General features: G+C 56.9%; 1 protein-coding gene across 5 annotated transcripts in view; it reads left to right on the top strand.

Moving 5' to 3' along the window:
* CAPN15 (calpain 15) overlaps window positions 1-18465 on the top strand; it is a 54748-nt gene extending 36283 nt beyond the window's left edge. For 4 of the 5 annotated variants that reach the window (XM_068206460.1, XM_068206459.1, XM_068206456.1 and 1 more), the window contains 11 exons: window positions 5673-7167; window positions 10498-10706; window positions 10922-11105; window positions 13829-14052; window positions 14917-15042; window positions 15682-15834; window positions 15999-16160; window positions 16809-17035; window positions 17212-17372; window positions 17650-17828; window positions 18104-18465. In XM_068206460.1, the coding sequence (XP_068062561.1) occupies window positions 5695-7167; window positions 10498-10706; window positions 10922-11105; window positions 13829-14052; window positions 14917-15042; window positions 15682-15834; window positions 15999-16160; window positions 16809-17035; window positions 17212-17372; window positions 17650-17828; window positions 18104-18281 (3276 nt within the window). In that variant the 5' untranslated portion in view covers window positions 5673-5694 and the 3' untranslated portion in view covers window positions 18282-18465. Of the gene's footprint in view, window positions 1-5672; window positions 7168-10497; window positions 10707-10921; window positions 11106-13828; window positions 14053-14916; window positions 15043-15681; window positions 15835-15998; window positions 16161-16808; window positions 17036-17211; window positions 17373-17649; window positions 17836-18103 lie in introns of all 5 variants that reach the window. The other variant, XM_068206458.1, reaches the window with a different exon arrangement.
* Window positions 18466-19559: the final 1094 nt, after the last annotated feature.

Below are 19559 nucleotides of genomic sequence, written 5' to 3'. Positions count from 1 at the left end.
CGAGGTCTCTTCTGCCCTATTTACTCTGGGATCCTCCATGCCTGCTCTTGTGGAAGTGGGGTGCTGCTTTTGTACACACGTGGAGAGGTGAAGCCTCTGGTTTTTGGGAATGTTTGTGCCATTGCAGTGGGACCACCTGGCACTGCCTGACGTGGATACTTTAATACAATGCTCCAGGGAAGTGTGACTGAGTTAGGGGAGGGTCTCTTTGCTGTCCTTGCCCTTGCTTAGCAGATCTGGGAGAAAAGGGCAAAGAGACAGGTCCCTTCTGGTGCTTTATTTTTGTCCATGTCTCTCCAAGACAGATTATCCTGAGCTGGAAGAGTCTTTTAAGGCTGGAGTGAAGGTCACTGGTATTAAAGCCTGTTTTATTTTCTTCTTTCACTTTGGAGGCAGGATTTGGAAGTACTTATGCAACATGCCCTGTTTGGATGATGCCAGCACAGAGCTGTCGACACTTTCCTTTATAGTCTCAGGGGTTCAGAAGTGTGAATCAGAGACTGTTTGTCTCCACTGATGCTCCTACAGAAACTTGTACCAAGTGGAAAGTCCCAGCTCCCCGTGTTTCTGTGTTGCTCTGCCAGTATATCTGCTGCAACCTTCTAGGTCCAGCCTCCCAGCCCTTGACTGACTCTGCAAGAGTGAGTCAGCTCAGCCAACAGCATCTCCTCACCCGGGCTTCATGATCCCAACCCACGTGTGCTCCCAACAGTGCACTGCCAGAGGGATTCTGAGTGGTTCCTGACCTCCTGCACCCCTTCCTGGTGGGCACAGGTGCCTTCTGCTCCTGCTGGCTCTGGAGATGTGGTAGGTCTGTGTGGGAGAAGGCTCAGCAGTCCTCTCTTAGGTCAGGGTCTGCAGTGCTACTGAAAGAAAATTAAATGGGAAATACTAAATAGAAAGCATGGGGTTGAGGGGAAGGGATTCACAGACAATGAGGCAGGATTTGTTTAGGGTTTTTTGGTAATTTTTCTTTTCTTCCACAAAGTGCTTTTTCTTGTATTTGTCAGTGAGGATTTTGCTGGGATGCATTGTGTGTCAGAGAGCTCAGGATTTGTGTTGCTGACTAGAACAATTGATTTTTATTTATTTCTTTATTTACTGCGGGAGAGAAACTAAGCCATAAGTTTTAAGACTTTAGCTGCTCTGGAGGAATTTAATTTAGAGAAACAGCCTGATTGTGTTGCTGTGTGTGATTGACACAAGCTCCTCTAATCCTGTTGCCAGTGTGGGCTCTGCAGCAGAGCCCTGGGATCTCTCACTCCAGTGCCCAGGTCACCTCGAGGTGTTCTCTGGCAGTCCAGAGTGCTTCTGCCCGGGGCAGAAGCCATCTCCTGCCCTGGAGCTCAGCTGCACATCACACAGCCCTGGCACACCACCAGCTCCCTGCCGGCAGGAAAGACACAAACTGCAGGTTTTTGGGCTCTTCCCAGTTTCCCACCCTGCCTTGTTCCTTCCTGTTTTGCCGTGCTTCAGAGATGACTTGGGTCCCAGATGGTGCCCAGAGGTGGTGGCCATCCCTGGCCAGTTTGGTGGCTGTGTAGGAGCCAGGGCTCTGCAGCAGCTGGACACACAGGGCTCAGCAGACTCATTGCTCAGCACAGCCCGGGGCGGGGATATCACTGTCCTGAAGTGGTTTTGGAAGGTGACCAGCTGGAACCTTCTTAATCCCTGGAGCAGTGAGGTTCCCTGGGACCTGATCAGTGTGCTGAAAGCTGCCTGCTTGCTTGAGTACTTTCTATATTATTTTTTAAGCATGATAATTACACTGCTGTGATTGCCAAGGTAGGGGCATGCTTGCCAACGTGGTGGTGCCTCCTACCAGCTGATGTCTCCTGCCTTGGTTGGGGAGAGCTGCTGTGGTGGGAAGCACAGCCATGTGGATCTACCCCCATCCATACTGCTGGAGATGTGCGGTTGTAGCCTGTTACCCTGTCCTTGCACGCCAAGGTGCCTTTTTTGTGTGCACCCCAAAAGAGCCTCCAGCAGCTCCCTGCTGCCAGGCTGTGGAGCGGAGCCCTGCGTCACCGTGCTCCCTGTGAAGTGTCCCCCAGGAAAGCCCTCCCGTGGGTGAGTGCTGCCATGTCCCTGGTTTCAGAGGAGCTGCTCTCCCACAGGAAGGTGGCAGGCAATGTTTATCTCAGTTGTGTTTGCTGGGGCTGGAGAGTGACTGTGTTAACACGCAACAGATGGGCCTGGTGAATAGGTGCTGGAGTTAACCCTGTTTCCTCAGGCAGCCTCGTTGCCTGCTGGGAAAGGAGCCAGCCAGGCTGTTTAAGGAGAAGTATGGAGCTTGGACAGGCTGAGGATGGATTTCTCCTTCAGCTGGTTCAGTTTTGGGAGGAGGTTGTTGCTGGGGGACCGAGGCTGCTGCCACAACCCACCACATTCTGGTATGGGGTGGACCATGTAAAGACAAGTTCCAGCCTGGTGCCCCCTGGGATCTTTGGATCCTAAATTTAATTCCATTTCAGGCAGGGACTGGAACTGTCCATCAGTCCTAGGCAGGGGTATGGGGAAAGCAGGCTGCAGGCTGGTGTCCTGCCAGTTGCCAAGGCTGGGGGATTGGTGGCTGGGAGCCCAGAACTGTGGGGCACAGCTGGAGGTTTGCGTCCCGTGTCCTCTGCCATGCTGTGTGTCTCCCACTCACTTTTCAGGGAAAGCCGTGTGACTGCTGGGCACCACAATGTGCAACAGAAGGCAGAGGAGTCTCCTGCCAAAGCTTGTCGCACTGGTGGCCCTGCCACCACAGGACCTTTGAGGGAAGAGCTGATGGCCCTTCTGGAAGGCTTTTTGGTTTTCCTGAGAAAGTCAAATAGGTGGAAATCCCAGCAGCAGCTGGACAGTGTTAGGGGCCGACTCCTGTTGCATGGGGCAAGAAGATGGGACCAGGAGGGGGACAATGTGACTAGACAATGTCACAGCTCCTCAGGGCCATTCCAGGACACTTCAGTGTCCTGGCTTCCACCTCCCTTCCAGCTACCTGGAGCCTGGATCTCCCACCCAGCCAAGTGAAATGGTGCTGCCTTCCCTGAGCCTGCAGCTTGTTGCTGATGTCACATCAAGCAGGTCTGGTGATGTGGCTCATCCCAATGTCCCCTTGTGTGGTACTTCTGTCTTTTAGGTTATCCTAGGTTTTCTCCTCTCTATGGGAAGGGACAGGGTGATTCCTTCCATGGACCTGTGATGGCATTGCTAGAAGCCTTTGCCTGCTGGGTAAGACCATGGGTGTGTGAGGGATGTACAGGAGGAAGATTGGTGGCTGTTTCTCCCAGTCCACAGAAAGCACTGCGGCATCCGTATTTTGGGCGGATTTTTTGGAGCCAGAGTTCTCCTGCACTGTGTGCACAGCATGGAGGAGGCTGGAGGTGGATGGCAGAGATTGCTGACAGTCTTCCCTTGCCTTTTGCTGATGCCTGTGGTTTGATGAACCTCACCCAGTAAGACAAATGGATGTAACAGGATCACGGTGCCCTTCATGGCCCCATTTGCTGCCAGAGCCGGGCAGCAGCTCCTTCCCCTCCTCTGCCTGAGGAATGATCTCCCTTTCAGCTGTTATGGACATGGTGCTGCCACAGGAGAGAGGGATGTACAGTGGCTCCCGTCTGTAGGACTTGAGGCAAAAAAATCAATGTTTATATTTCTCTTAGTTGGGAATAACTCCAGTAAATAAACACCTTGCAGAGTTCAAACGATGCAGGCACCATATATGAACCAGAATGAATTTTCAAGCTCTCTCTTGCAATAAAATGGATTTCTTGATTTCAGGCTTTATTTAGAGAAGCGTTTGATTTAAGAAGGGAGTTGAAGGTTATATCTGATCTCTCTGAGGTGGAGCTGCACTTCCAGTGGCTGTGGAGCATGGTGTGGAAATGTGGTTGGATTGCTGCTGCTGCTGCTGCTGGAGTGTTCCCAGGAGAGTTTCTCATGTACCAGCCAAAGGGAGGGTCACTTCCCTTCTCCCCAGGGGGGTTCTGGCTGCATCCTCTGCCCCTCCAGACCTCGCTGCTGCATTGCAGTCTGCTCAGAGCCTTGGGAAGCTGTGTTTGCAGGTGCTGCTGCTTGGGATTCTGGAGGCCAGCCAGGACCCAGTTCCTTCCACAGGCTGCACCGGCGTCTCGGAGCTGTCTGTGCCTGCCTTTTATGGGATTAAACACCCTCCTCCCCTTTGTTCCAGCCAGTGTGGTGGTTGAACTTGGTTGTTGAAGGGACGCTGGAGAGGGAGCCAGTGGTGAGCCCACTGAGGTGCAGCTCCCATGACTTAGGCTGCTCTTACTCTCTGGAGATCTGACTTTGCTGTTCCTGTGAAGAGCTGAGGGCATGGAATGGACTTGGAGGCTTCTTCGGCACAATTGACCCTGTCTGTGGTCTCAGGCAAGCAGAGCAGGGTGGAAGGGCTTGGAAGGGGCCTGCTCTGCTGGAGAGAGGCACAGCTGACCTGGAGCTGGGGTTCAAGATTGGATTTATGACTTGGCTATCTTATCTGGGAGCAGGAGTGCATGGAGGGAGGGCTCAAGGTTCCTGGTGCATGTTTAACTGAGGGAGAGCTGGTTTGCCTTTGTGTGAAGGAGGAGGAAGCAGAAAACTCTGCTTTAGCCCCACCTTTGCTCCAAGCTGCAGGAAATGACCCCAAGCAGGGGACAAAGGGCACTGTGCAGGGCTGTTCTCAGTGTGAGTGCACACATAGCATCCTGAAAGCACGGGGAGGGCTGCACTGGGGGAACGCTGCTCCCTGCATCCGAGGAGTCGCCATGGTCCATGGAGCTGGTGCTGCTGCTGCTGCATTTTTGGAATATTGAACCTGCCTAGAAAACGTAATTGTGACTTCCTGCCCTGAGACAAGGTAGTTCTGTTGTGTGTTGGACCCATTCTCCCATCTGGGTTTCAGGCATTCCCAGGCAGCGTTGGAGTTTGAAACCAAGGGCTGGCGCAGCCAGAAGGGCATGGCCTCTCTACTTCACAGATAAGTGGGGAAGCAGCTGGAGCTGGGACATGGTGCTCCTCTTTGCTGAGCTTGGAAGCTGCTGGTGAGCTGTCCTGGCACTGGTGCACCATGGAGTTTCTGCTTCCAGGCTGACTGGGCCAGGCTTCCAGCCCCAAAACCTACAGCCAGGTAGAAGCACCTCTGCACACCAAAGCCTGCCTTCCTTGGCTTGGTGGGGTCTGGTGTGGGATAACACAGTTATCCCAGTGTGGATAAGTGGTGTGGAGCTGAAAGGAGAGGAGGGAGACAGGAACAGAAAGTGAGACAGAGGTGGGGTGGAGTAGAGAAGGAGAAAAGTGTTGATGCTGGAACAGCAAGAAGGCAGAGCAGGGTGTCACCTCCTCCAAAGAGTTCCAAACGACCTGCAGACACACAAATTTGCCAGGGTTGGGCACAGAGATGGTGTTTGCTTACCACGGCACAACCCCACTGTGAGAATGGGGTCAGTGGGTGCTGGGCTGCTTCTTTTTCCTTCCTGGAGCATTTTGGATGGAGGCCAATGCATTGCCATGCACCTGGAGAATTTTTCAGTGCCAGAGGAACAAGTGCCAATAGAGCAGTGACTGGATTGATGGTTGTTCCCTTCCTGGAAGCAAGGTCCTGACTATGCCAGCCCAGGAAATACGTGGCACCTCTGCATATTGGGTGGCCTTGGCCTCAGCCTCACTCTGTGTCTTCTTTCTTGCAGCCACTCCCACTCTCCCGGCTCCATGGCTGCCGTCCGCGAGTGGTCCTGCACGCGCTGCACCTTCCTGAACCCCGTGGGCCAGCGGCAGTGCTCCATCTGCGAGGCCCCCCGCCAGAAGCCCGACCTCAACCACATCCTGCGGCTCAGCGTGGAGGAACAGAAGTGGGCCTGTGCCCGCTGCACCTTCAGGAACTTTCTGGGCAAGGAAACCTGTGAGGTGTGTGGCTTCACCCCGGAGCCGGGACCCAGTGGCTCCCCCTTGCCCGTCATCAACGGCATCTTGCCCAAGCCTGCCGTGCTGGTGGAGCCCAAGGGCACGTCCAAGGAGGAGGCTGCCAAGGCAGAAAGCAGCAGCGAGGACTCAGAGGGGAAGAGCCCTGATGAAGCAGAGCTGGAGAGCGGCTGGGCTTGCCAGCGCTGCACCCTGCACAACACGCCCGTGGCCAACTCCTGCTCCGCCTGTGGTGGCCCACGCAAGCTCTCCCTGCCCAAAATCCCACCAGAGGCGCTGGTCGTCCCTGAAGTCATCACCCCGGCCGGATTCCACATGGCCCCCTCCACCCCGCAGCCTTTAGTCTCCGCAGAGATCTCTGATGGTGATGCCGTGGCCACCCAGGGCCCGGTGGCTATGGAACAAGAGGTCCAGAAGATACCAGCCTTCAGCCCCTTCTCCCCGGGGCTCCAGAACAACCCTGTGCCCCGAAGCCGGCGAGAGGTGCCCCCACAGCTGCAGATGCCGGGCCCCGAAGGCTCCCAGCCCGCGGCCACAGGCGCCGTGGGGCAGAAGGGCTCTCCCCAAGGTCAGGCCAGGGCTGCTCCTGCCGCACGCTTCCCGGACCTGCTGTCCAACAAACGGCTGAGCGTGCTGGAGGAGGAGATGGAAGTCAGTCCGTCCCACTGGAAGTGCAGCTCCTGCTCCCTGCTCAACTCTGCCGGGGCCAGCAAGTGCGAGGTTTGCAGCACCCAAAAAGGCAGCGACACCATCAACCTGGTGGGGGACTCCGTGAGGTTCACCCCGTGCAGCCCCTCCAGCCCTGACTTCACCACCTGGTCCTGTTCCAAGTGCACCCTCAAGAACCCCACGCAGGCCCAGAAGTGCAAGGTGTGCGGCTCCTCCAAGCTGCACGGCTTCCAGGAGCACGGGCCGCCGGGCGAGCCGGCCCCGCGCTGCCCCGACTGCGGCGCCTGCGACAGGGCCGGCTGCTCCTGCGGCGCCAAGGCCCCGTCTGCGCGCAAGGTCGCCCGGCTCTTCCCGGCCCCGCTGCCCGGCGGGCAGGAGAGGCCAGGCCAGTGGGCCTGCCCTGCCTGCACCCTGCTCAACGAGGTGAAGGCCAAGCACTGCGGCGCCTGCCACACCCCCCAGCAGTACGTGGCCCAGCACAAGGGCCTCAAGCCCCTCAAGAGGAGAGAGAGCATGCATGTGGAGAAGAGGAGGCAAACAGATGAGGGCGAGGCCAAGGCCCTGTGGGAAAACATTGTGACCTTCTGCCGGGAGGTGAGTGCTTGCTTGTTCCTGGCTTCCCCATAGGTCTGGGGCAGCACCTGCCATGCCTTGGGTTCCAGGGATCTTTCCTTGCAACAGCTGGCTGCTGGTTATGAGCACTGAAATGTCGTATTTTGGTGCAGAATGATCTCCGGGGTGAAGACAGCCCATACAGCCCACTCCTAGTGCAAGGGTGAGGAAGTCTAAAACCTAGTGCTAAACTCATTAACTCTGAAACCCCGTGGTATTTTAAATCAGTGAGAGAGAACTTCTGGGATAAAGGGGGCATCCTTAGGTGGTCAGTCCATCTCCTTCCGCTGTCTCCTTCCAGTGGTGGGAAAGGCCATGGGAGTGTGTCCAGCTTTGCTGGTGGCACTGCTGTCTGTGGATGCAGGAAATCTGGGATGCAACAAGCAGAGGCTCAGGATGAAAGCGCAGACAGAGGAACTGCTGCCACTACCATCAGCTGCAGGTGTTTCAGAACCATGGGCTGGGCCTTGGCGTTCTTGGTTTGGGTGTTGCAAATGCAGAGGTGCAGCACAAATGGCTCCCCCTGTTCTGAGCAGGCCAGCTGAGCTGTAGCTGTAACCTGACTCTAGCTGAACGTCTCAGGAGTATGTGCCAGCACCCACCTTCCCAGTGTGAGGTATCTGGTCCAGTCACTTGGGTTTCAGCCTCAAACACCACTCTGTTGGCCTCATTTTTTTTTTCCCTGGATGGCATTAAAAGCTCCTGTGAATGCTGCTTTCTCTGGCCTCCTTCTGGGGGAAGCCTCCAGCTCTTCTGGACCAGATGGAAGGGGAGTTGCAGTCCCATTTTGACGTACAGACAAGGCTTTTCCTGCCTGGTCTGAGGATCATGTAAATTCTTGTGCTTCCACTGGACAGTCCAGGGAACAGAGATGTTTGGCTCAGAGGGGAAGCTCTGAGAATGATCTTGTTTGGGCTTGTGGTTTTTTAAAATTGCTGTGTGTCCTTCCTAACAGGCGTGGGTGTCTTTATAGCAGAGACCCAGATTCTGCTTATCCCTGTCTTTTAAGCAAGTGAATAGCCTCTTTTGTAGGCAGGGAACATCTGTTCCATCAGAAATCAGGCCTGAAGGATGAATCATGATGATGGCCAGGCTGAATTAGCAGTGTGGCGCTGCCAGGAAGGGGAGCCTGCCTTGCCCTGTCCCGCAGTGCTCGGCCAGAGCCTTGGCTGAGCCTGTTGTGCTCCTTAACCCACCCGTAATGGGCTGTTAGATCCGGGTGGGCCATCTCCCACAAATCCGCCTCCACCCCAGCCCCAGGTGTGCTCTGACACTGTTTAGGTGCGAGGTTAGGCCTGGCAGCGGTGAAGGGACGATGCTGCTCCCGTCTCTGTGCTCGCCCTGCTCTTGGTGCCCTCCCAGTGCTCCTGGTCAGGCTGGCACGTGAGGTCCCTCCGAGCTCCCTGCTGCCCGAGCGATTCGCAGGCTGTTCAGCCTTCCCCTGGAGGACTCAGGCTGGCCGAGTTCTCCTCCGTCTGTTGTCCCCTGCCCTATGTCATGTGGAGCAGCTCCTCTTGCTGCTCCCTGCCAGGATTTCTGCTCGAGCTCCTGCTGTGGGTTTTCCTTCCTCTGCTATTCCAGGGATGCCTTTTCCAACTCTTCTCAGTGTGTGGTCCCTATTTTAGTTTTACCCTTTCTCTTCTTTTGAGGAGCAGTGCAGAGCTGACCTCTTCCACTGGAATCATGGAATCAGAATGGTTTGGGTTGGAGGGGACCTTAAAGCTCATTTTGTTCCAACCCTGCCAACCCACCTCACCTTCCACCACACTAGGTTAGTCCAAGTCTTGTCAAGACTGGCCTTGAGCACTTCCACAGATGGGGCAACCACAGCTTCCCTGGGCAGCCTGTGCCAGGGCCTTCCCACCCTCACAGGGAAGAATTTTTCCCCAGTACCCAATCAAAATTTCTCCCTTTAGTTTAAAATTTTCTCCTTGTCCCATCACTGCCTGTCCATGTGAAAAAATGCTTTTCCTCTTATTGATAAGCCCCCTTTAGGCACTGGAAGGGGTCTGAGGTCTCCATGGAGCCTTCTCCAGGTGAACACCCCCAGCTCTCCCAGCCTGGCTCCAGAACAGAGGGGATCCTGCCCACAGAGCATCTCCATGGGGTCCCCTGGACCTGTTCTAACAGATCCACATCTTTCTTATGCTGAGTCCTCCAGAGATGGACAAAACTGAGGTCTCACAAGGGCAGAGGAGAGGGGGAGAATCCTCTCCCTCGTGTCCTGTACAACAAAGTCCTGCAGAGCCCAGAGATCCATGTGCAGGGATGGGTCACATCCAGGTCCCCAGCCAGGCTGTGACTGAGGCTGCTGGAATGGTGGCTGCTCCTCAGCTGCACGGGGCAGATGCTTCCCTGAGAGAGCAGGACAGCTATTAGCTGAAAAACACCTTCCTGCAAAAGAGGAGCTGGAGTTGCTGATTGAGGCACCACAAAGGAAGCATTCAGGTGGGATTTCCACAAAAGAGGAGGTCAACTACTAATTGGGTGTGCGTAAAGCTAATTTAAATCAGAGCCAGCTTTTGCTGAAAGAATTTAATTTAATTTAATTAACAATAACAAAGAAACACCTGTTCTCATTTCACCCTGTGTTAGACTGAAAAAGCCACCCTTCTCCACTTGGTGAAGTTCTGTGCTTCCATCCATGTGGTTAATGCCTATGGCATTACCTGCCCTTCCACCCATCCTATTTATTTATGACACAGCAGCTATTGCAGGAGGGCTGGGACGTGGGATACCCTCACTCTGAAATTGCTGGCCTGGTTGTGGTCTGGCAGAATGCAATTGCAAAAGCTGCCCCTCCCATTCCCCATGGATGTGCCTGGGGGTGGCACAGGGCTGCCAAGCCCAGCTGTCCCCTCTGGGACAGGGACAAGGCTTGGGTTGAGGTGTGTTTGCGTGCCAGGTGGCTTCTCGCAGCCTTGCTGTTTGCAGGCTTTGCTGCTTGTGGAGGCAGCCAAGGCCCCCCACAGCCCAGCTTTTAGCACCAGCCCAAAGTGTGAGACGGTCCCTGCCTAGGGAGGCTCCTGTGCAATAGAAAAAGGCAGATTGGAGGCACAGCCCAGAGCTTGAAACCGGGGAGGTGAGCCTGAGGGAAGGCTCAATGCTGGACCTGAAGCACAAAAAGCATCTCTGCTGCTGCCAGCAGACACCAGCCTAGTCCTGCCCCCCTGCAGGGCTGGGAAGGGACTGCCTGGGCCAGGCAGGAGGGCTGGGGGCTCTGCTGTCTCTCAGTGGGGAGTGGAAGGCTCTCCAGGCCCCCCAGTCCCAAGTGGCTCCAACTAATGCTCTCCTTGCCTTTTGCCCTCACAGAACAAAGTCAATTTTGTGGACGACAGTTTCCCCCCCGGGCCCAAGTCCGTGGGGTTCCCAGAAGGTGACAGCGTGCAGCAGCGGGTGAAGCAGTGGCTGCGGCCCCACGATATCAACTGCAGCATCTTCAAGGACCGGTCAGTGAAGTGGTCAGTGTTCCGCACCCCACGGCCCTCGGACATCCTGCAGGGACTGCTGGGAAACTGCTGGTAAGGGCGAGTGAGCCGGGCTGACACCCTCCTGCCCCTTCCCTCTTTCCCCCCTCTTCCTCCAGCTCCAGCTCGGCCCCCTCAGCCCTACTCAAACCCATTTATGCCCCCAGGCTGTAGCCCATGCTCTGCCTCACCCCCTCCCAGCGCTGCATGGCCGGGCAGCTCGTGCTGCCTGTCCGTGCCGCGCTGAGGCCGCCCCGCCTGCCCGGCAGGTTCCTGAGCGCCCTGGCCGTGCTGGCCGAGCGGCCGGAGCTGGTGGAGAGAGTGATGATCACCAGGACGCTGTGCCCCGAGGGCGCCTACCAGGTGCGGCTGTGCAAGGATGGCACGTGGACCACGGTGCTGGTGGATGACATGCTGCCCTGCGACGAGTGCGGGTACCTGCTCTTCTCCCAGGTCAGTGCCACGGCAGGACGGGGGTGGGCAGTGCCCCAGGGCTCGGGGAGGCTCATCCCAGACTGTCCCAGGAGAGGCAGTGGGAAGAGGCACTGCTGGGGTACATGTGAGGCCCCTACTTCGTGCTGCATTTAGAGTCATAGAGACACTAAGGTTGGAAAAGGCCCCAAACATCATCAAGTCCAACCACTGATTAAATACCCCTTGCCCACTAAACCATGCCACAGAGCACCACATTGACTTGTTTTCTGAAGGCTTCCAGGGATGGGGACTCCACCAGTGCCCTGGACAGCCCATTCCAATGCCTGACCAGCTTTCATTGAGGAATTTTTCCCGATATCCAAGCTAAACCTCCCTTGGTGCAACTTGAATCTGTTTCCCCTTGTCCTGTCCCCGTTCCCTGGGAGCAGAGCCTGACCCCCCACCTGGCTGTCCCCTCCTGTCAGGAGTTGTGCAGAGCCACAAGGTCCCCCCTGAGCCTCCTTTTCTCCAGGCTGAGCCCCTTCCCAGCTCCCTCAGCCCCTCCTGGTGCTCCAGCCCCTTCCCAGCTCCATTCCCTTCCCTGGACACATTCCAGCCCCTCAATGTCCTTCCTGTCACGCCAGGTGCCATTGACCTTCTTGCCCACCTGGGCACATCTGACTCACGTTCAGCTGCTGCCAAGCAGCACTCCCAGGTCCTTTCCCAGCAGGTACTTCCCAGCTGCCCCAAGCCTGGAGCTGCCAGGGCATGCTGTGACACAAATGGAAGATCAGCACTGGCTGCACCCTGTTTGCAGTGCAGGACACTGCTCTTTACTGTGTTCTCAAAACAACTGAACTCTTTGAGGCCATAATATCCATCAATTTAGACCCCTTTTGGCATTTCCCAGGCTGCAGTGAAGAAGTTTCATTTACAGTTACTTTTCCCTCACTCATTGCTCCACAGCCAGTTCACTTGCAGGGAAAGCCACCCTTATTCTTTATATAAAAGGAAAACACTTTAACCCGTGTTTTGCACTGGGAGGGACTGAGAGAAAGCTGTTTCTTTCCTCTGAGGGGAGGTCTGGCAGCTTGGCTGTGCCAGGGAGGGCCTGTGGAGAAGGAGGGGATGGCACATGGAGCAGCCTGTTGCCAGCCAGTGCCCAGTTGCTCTGAGCACGCTGGGGTGGCATCTGCTCGGGTCAGTGGAGCTCCCTCAGCCCCTGCAGGACATCACTCTGCCCTGCCCTGCCTGGCAGGCCCAGGGGCTCTTGCTGGGATCGCGTCCATGAAGGAGACTGAGAACGTCTCTGTTGAAACTCAGGGGGCAAAATCTGCCAAAGAAAACAAAGTACCACGGTCAGGAGGAGACAGGGACTGGGACTGCTGGCTTGGATTTCGTTCTTCAAATCCAGTTTTGAGACACAGCCATGTCAGGACAGGACTCAAACTTCAGAGAAGGGAAGAAGAAGGAGTTTGTATTTACATTCTGCCTCTCAGTAGACAGAGGATACAGATGCATTTCTTTGTTTCAGCATAAGTTTTACCTGTCTTGGTTTCTACCTTTTCCTTCCATCTCTCATGAATTTCAAGTCTGCTTTTGGAGTTTTTTTAAGATTTTAGAGTTTTTTAAAGAAAACCATGGGGAGGTTTTCACATGGGCTGGACTTGCCTTGCCTCTGTTTCCAGGGGCATCTGAATCGTGATGAGATTTTTCTGCTGAGTGTTCAGCTGTGGGAGTTGGATGTGGGGGATATAAAAGGAAAATCAGAGTTTTAAAAATAAAAGAAAATCAGGCTCTTATCTGAGCTCCCTGACTGTGGATCAGGCAAAAATAAACAACATGGATTTTGTTCAGTGAAGGACCCAAAAACCAGCAAAAAGCACTTTTAAGCTCTCTTTATCCGTCAGAAAGAAATCTTCTCTGCCCTCCTTTCCTCTGCCAGCTCTTGGCTGCCACCTGTGAGTCACACAGGCACAACGTACCAGTGATTTTCCCTGCTGCTCTTCAAGCACCGGATACCAAACCCCATCTGCTGGAAAAAAACTTGTGTTTTGTAATTAGGCTTTGTCGTTGCTCCCTGTGCTGGAGTAGAGGACTTTGCCAGTCCAAGTTTTTGGAACTTGTCCTTGAAGCAGTGTCTGTATTGCCTGGGTGGAATCCAGTCAGTCCCGTGGCCGTGTGTGCTCCGGGGAGCCTCCTCTGCCAAAGGGGTGTTGGTTTGGGTTTGCAGAGGTTTGTGAGTTAAAGGCAGCTGTTCCAGATGTGCTCCACATCACAGAATCCTAAATGTCCTGAGTGGGAAGGGACCCACAAGGATCATGTGTCCAACTCCTGGCCCTGCACAGGGCACCCCAGCAATCCCACCTTGTGCCTGAGAGCATTGTCCAAATGCTCCTTGAGCTCTGGCAGCCTTGGTGTCCTCTTCCATTATTAAATGGTTCGAAGTTCAGGTTGAAGTGGACAGAAGGAGCTCAGGGTAGGCACCCACCCTGCCAGCCTGATTGCTGCCAGCCTGATTGCTGGGCACCCCAGAGTGCAGTTCTGTCAGCACCCAGATGTTCACTTGGATGTTCATTCCAGGACTTCTTTCCAAGGGAAATTGAACTCTGCAAACAAAACACTGAGCAAAGAGTGAACGGGTCACCCATGGGCAAGGGCACCAGCTCCTGGCATGGCCTTGCTGCTCCTGCCTCTGCAGCCCCAGGATGGCTGTCCCATCTCCTGCCCGGGGTGGTGATTGTCCCTCCCTCTCTCTGCAGGCCCAGAGGAAGCAGCTGTGGGTGGCCCTCATTGAGAAGGCGCTGGCCAAGCTGCACGGTTCGTACTTCGCCCTCCAGGCCGGGCGTGCCATCGAAGGCCTGGCCACGCTCACAGGGGCCCCCTGCGAGAGCCTGATGCTGCAGGTCAGCTCCACTAACCCTCGCGAGGAGCCCATTGACACTGACCTCATCTGGGCCAAAATGCTGAGTTCTAAGGAGGCTGGGTAAGACGAGGCAGGAGCAGGGACACTCGAGAGGGGGGTGAGGGGGAGCATTCTTGTCTTTAGAGGCTCAGGAGAGGGGTTATGGAGTCCACCACCCTTGCCACTCATCTGGAGCATTGGTGGAGCTCCCACTCGAAGCTCTAAGAAACTATTTCTCCTGTGAGTGATTCTCATATGAAATTAAGAGCCTGGTGAACTTCCCCTGCACATCACTGTTGTCTTGCAGGAGTTAAGAAGTTGCACTGAGCCCATTTGCTTTGCTTTGAGCTTTTCTGTTGTGTGAATGCTTGACCCTGCCCGTGTCTCCTACCCATATGTGACATCTTTGCTAATGACACCTGGCTAGCTCTGGTCTAGAGGGGGCACAGCCAAAGCTGTGCTTTGGCTCCTCCTGCTCATCTCTTGGGCAGGAGGGCAGCGGGGTTGGCCGAAGGCTGGGGTATGTGGCCACATGGATGGATAGCACATGGTGTCCTCCTAAACCTGCCTCAAATAGTGTCCTCACCCCTTCCAACTTGTCTAGCTGATGGACCACCTTCCTTTCTCCATGGCTTTCTGCCAACCAGCAGAAGTGGGCAGGACCCTGGGACCTGGTAGAAATCGGGGGAGGTTTGGGGCAAAACTTCCCAGTGCAAAGCAGCTCTCCTTGGAGCCTGGGCTCAGCATGCATGTGGGCAAGGGGAGGGAGCTCTGGCCAGCGGGGCTGCGCACTGCCTGGGGAGGTTGTTGATCCCAACAGTATTGTTGCAGAGAGGGAGCATCCAGGAGCCTCTTGGGAGGAAGCTGTCCCATGCCTTGTGATAGGGATAAGCTTCCCCCACGGCAGGCCTGGCAGGACCACGAGGGTTTGCTGTCCCCGTGCAGGTTCCTCATGGGCGCGTCCTGCGGCGGAGGCAACATGAAGGTGGATGATGTGGCCTACGAGAGCATGGGGCTCCGACCCCGACACGCCTATTCCATCCTGGACGTGCGGGATGTCCAGGGCTTCAGGTGAGCTCAGGCTGCAGCCTGCCATGCCACTGTAGCTGCTCCTGCCAGCAGACCCAGCAGAAAACCTGGGGACAGATAACTGAGGACATGGTGAACAGAACCTTGGGGACTCTTTGGTGTCCCATCCTCATGGCCAGCAAGGATGACACCATCCTAGGGTGTCACATAAATGCTGTTATCATATGAGCTGTCCTTGCCTGGTGCTGGCTCCATGACCGGGGTGGAATGTTTCACCTGGTCTCACAAGACACAGAGGACTGAGTTGAGCTCTCACTTTGGTGAGGTGCTCAGAGCATATTGCTCACCTTTGAATGGAAGGGGGATAGAAATGGGTGCCACCCTGACAGCTGGCCGTTGTAGGAAGCTGTATTTTCAGCCATGTCACTCTCAGCAGCCTCTCCCCTACTGAGTTCCTTCACCACAGCACCTGGCTGAGCCCCTTTGGGCAGGGAAGGGCAGAGGGAGCAGCAGCAGGACCAGAGCCGCAGGACAGGGACATCTGGGGCCACTATGTGGGTGACACATTAGTTCTGGGATGCTGTGAGGGCTTTGTAAGGCAGAAGTGACAGGGTGTCCTTTGTGAGGGGCAGGCTGGGTCTCCCCTCCCTCCTGGGTCTCTGACTTTTCCCCTTCCCCCAGGTTACTGCGTCTCCGGAATCCCTGGGGCCGCTTCTCCTGGAATGGCAGCTGGTCGGACGAGTGGCCGCACTGGCCGCTCCCTCTGCGCCACGACCTGATGCCCCATGGCAGCAGCGAGGGCGTCTTCTGGATGGAGTACAGCGACTTCATCAAGTATGGCACCACCAGAGCAGAGCTGTGGGGCAGGGAAGGGGGCAGGAATGGAAAACGGGACATGGGGTCATGATGAGGCAGGTGGGACCGGTCATCCCTAGGGGATGTGGGTGTCCTGCAGCATGCAGTGTGCTCCATTGGGACTGAGCCCGGCTTCCCCACAGGTATTTTGACTCCGTGGATATCTGCAAACTCCATTCGGACTGGCACGAGGTGCGTGTGCAGGGCATGTTCCCCAACAAGGCCAACGGGCCGGTGACGGTGACGTCGCTGACGGTGTTGGAACGCGCAGCTCTGGAGTTTGCCCTCTTCCAGGAGGGCAGCAGGTGAGCTGGGCAGGGCAGCGAAACTGGGGGGGCTCAGCTTGGAGACAAGGAGGCTCAGAGGGGACCTTCTGGTTCTGGACAACTCCCTGACAGGAGAGTGCAGCCAGGTAGGGGTCAGGCTCTGCTTTCAGACAGGAAACGGCCTCAAGTTGCACCAGGGGAGGTTTAGTTTGGGTATTGGGGAAAATGTCTTCACTGAAAGGGTGCTCAGGCCCTGGCACAGCTGCCCAGGGCAGTGATGGAGGCCCGATCCCTGGAAGGATTTAAAAATCCTTATGGATGTGGCACCTGGGGACATGGGTTAGTGGTGACCTTGGCAGTGCTGGGTTAATGGTTGGTTAATGGTCTTGATGATTTTAGAGGACTTTCCCAACATTAATGATTGCACAATTCTATGGTTCTGTGGACCCAGAAGAAATCCAAACACATTGGCATCTCACCACATGGCATCCCCCGGGGTCACAGAGGTCAGGGATGGGCTCCCATCATCATCTCTCCAAACCTTGGGAACTGCTCATGGTTTAGCTGGAACCCAGCTCCTGAATGCAGGGCTGGTTCCTGGGGCTGGATATTTGGGGCAGTGGGATAGCTGTTCCCTGGATCTGCTGCCTGTCTTGGGTGACGTCTGACCCTTCCTCCCTGACACAGGAGGTCGGACACGGTGGACAGCCACTTGCTGGACTTGTGCATCATGGTTTTCCGGGCCACCTTCACCAGTGGGAACAAGCTGAGCCTGGGCCGGCTGATGGCCCACAGCAAGCGAGCCGTCAAGAAGTTCGTCAACTGCGACGTGATGCTGGAGCCAGGCGAATACGCCGTCGTGTGCTGTGCCTTCAACCACTGGAGCGCTGCCCTGGCCGGCCCTGCTGCCCAGGGTGAGAGGATGGAGGGGTCCTGGGGGAGAGAGAGGTGCCAAAGCCCTCGGTCCTCCTCATGGGGACCTTTTTGAGGGGGGAGGTTGCACACACATCAACCCTGGAGCACCGTGCTCCTGGGGATTGTGGGCTTGGTGACAGTTCCCTGATCTCCATTCCTTTGGGTGTCTCTGCAGCTTCCAGTCCCACCAGCAGCCGACCAGCCGCTGATTATTCCAGCTACATCCTGGCCATCTACAGCTCCCGCCTGGTGATGGTGGAGCAGGTGGAGGCACAGCCCACCACACTGGCAGATGCCATCATCCTGCTGACTGAGAACAAGGGCGAGCGCCATGAGGTGGGTGGGGGGCACAGGGTGGGGGCTGCAGTGGGGAGAGGGGTGATGCTGCCAGAGGGAGCTTGGACCTGTGGGGCCCTTGGGCAGGGGTTGAGCAGGGCTTTGCCAGCTCTGGCTGACACCCCTGGATGCCCACCCCCTTTGTTCCCTGGGGCAGCGTGGGGCACCCCAGCAGATGGGCTGCCTTTGGCTAGAGTGGAAGATGCCAGTGCAGGGGTTTTGATTTGGGGACGGGGGTGCCCAGAGGATTCATCCCCTTCCCTGCTGTCTGCCCCAGGGCCGTGAGGGGATGACCTGCTACTACCTGACCCACGGCTGGGCAGGGCTCATCGTGGTGGTGGAGAACCGGCACCCCAAGTCCTACCTGCACGTGCAGTGCGACTGCACCGACAGCTTCAACGTGGTGTCCACGCGCGGCAGCCTCAAGACACAGGACAGCGTCCCCCCCCTGCACAGGTCTGGGGTAGGCAGGGGTGGGTCACGGGGGCTGCCATGGGGCTGGCATGAGGCTGGGAGAAAGGCAGAGCCAGGGCTGGCAGGGAGGCATGGACAGGGTGGGATTCCTGGGACAGAGGTGGCATTGCCGGGGCAGAGATGGGATTTTCAGGACAGAGGTGGCATTGCCGGGGCAGAGATGGGATTTTCAGGACAGAGATGGGATTGCCGGGACAGGTAGGATTGCTGGGGCAGGGGTGGAAGCTGCTTCCCTGAGCTCGTGGCTCTCTCCACAGGCAGGTGTTGGTGATCCTGTCCCAGCTGGAGGGTAACGCTGGCTTCTCCATCACGCACCGCCTGGCGCACCGCAAAGCCACCCAGGCCTTCCTCAATGACTGGATGCTGACGAAGGGCACCCACAACCCGCTGCTCACGCCCGAGGTCGCTGGGCTGCATGGCCCCCGGCCCCTATGACGAAGAGCCTCCCCTTCCCTGCCCTGCTGCCCCGTTCCTGTCACCGAGCCTCTGGCCCGGAGTGCCCCCCCGAGCCACCAGCGCTGAGCTGTGGGGCAGAGCTGGAGTGGCAGCCCCAGCTCTTTGCCCCATGCCGCGGGGCCGGGGCGAGTTCTCAGGGCCAGCACCAGCCCTGCCCGCTGCCCTGGCACTGCTGCCCCCACGCACTTTACGAGGAGCGGCTGGGGGCATGGGGCCATCTCAGGATCCCACCTGCCCCGGTCCTGCGCTGGGCCCGGTGCCCTCTGCCCGCCCCGGGGACCGTGGGAGCGGGAGGGGCTGGAGGTTGCTGTCAAGACCCTTCCCAGGCACCACGCTCAGGACTCTGCCCCTTCCCGTGGCGCCAGGGCACTGGCGCTGCAAAAAGCAGAATATACCTCTGATGTCTGTCCGTCTGTGTGAACCTCCGTTTTTCCCCAGGCCCTTCCCACTGTCTTGTTGCCCCCTTTGTCTGCTGCCAGGACCAGCGTGGTGCTGAGGTTGGGCTGGCGGGTGCCAGGGTCACACTGCTATGGTGCCACCCATGCCAGGGAGCCCCCACCCATCCTGGGTGCTGGGGCTGGTGGGGAGAGGGCACAGGGTTGCTGCAGAAAGCTGCTGCTGAGGGGGTTTTGCTGTGATTGGGGTGAAACTCACCACTTCCTGCTCGGCTCCAGGGGGGGAGCGGGGCCTTGGGGTGCTGCTGGCGGGGGCTGCGGCCCGGGGCCGCTCTCCTGTCACACAAGTGTTACTATGCAAAGGCGGCCGGTGGGAGCAGTGCCTGGAGAGAAGCCATGGCCCGAGCTGGGCTCAGCCCCCTGGCACTGCCCTGTGGGCCCCCCCTGTGCCCCATGGAGGGAGGGTGGGCAGCAGGTACAGACCCGGGGTCAGGGAGCAGTTCCCTGGAGTTACCACGAGTCCGTGTGCTGGGGAGGGGGTGGTTTTGGGGGTGAAGCAGAGAGCCCCCTCCTCCAGAGCCCAAGTGCTGTGGGAGGCAGTGAGCACAAAGCAAAGGCTGCACCTCAGGGTGCTGCTGCCCCTGTGGGTGCTCCGAGGTGGGGGCTGATCCTGGGGGAGCTGCACCCCATATTTTCAGGACATCGTGGCTCTCTGACTTGACATGTGTGTGTGTGTGTGTGTGTGTGTGTGTGTGTGTGTGTGTTTTGGGGGTTCCCCTGTGTACCATCTCCTTCCTGAGCTGTGTGGACTTACAGCTGAGGGGGGCGATGGGTCCCTGTTCTGACAGGGACCGTGTTGGGG

This window comes from Anomalospiza imberbis, chromosome 16 (assembly GCF_031753505.1).
Source record: "Anomalospiza imberbis isolate Cuckoo-Finch-1a 21T00152 chromosome 16, ASM3175350v1, whole genome shotgun sequence".
NCBI classification, from domain to species: Eukaryota; Metazoa; Chordata; class Aves; order Passeriformes; family Viduidae; genus Anomalospiza; species Anomalospiza imberbis.
Note: the sequence above shows the minus strand (reverse complement) of the source record. Positions and strands in the feature narration are given on the sequence as shown.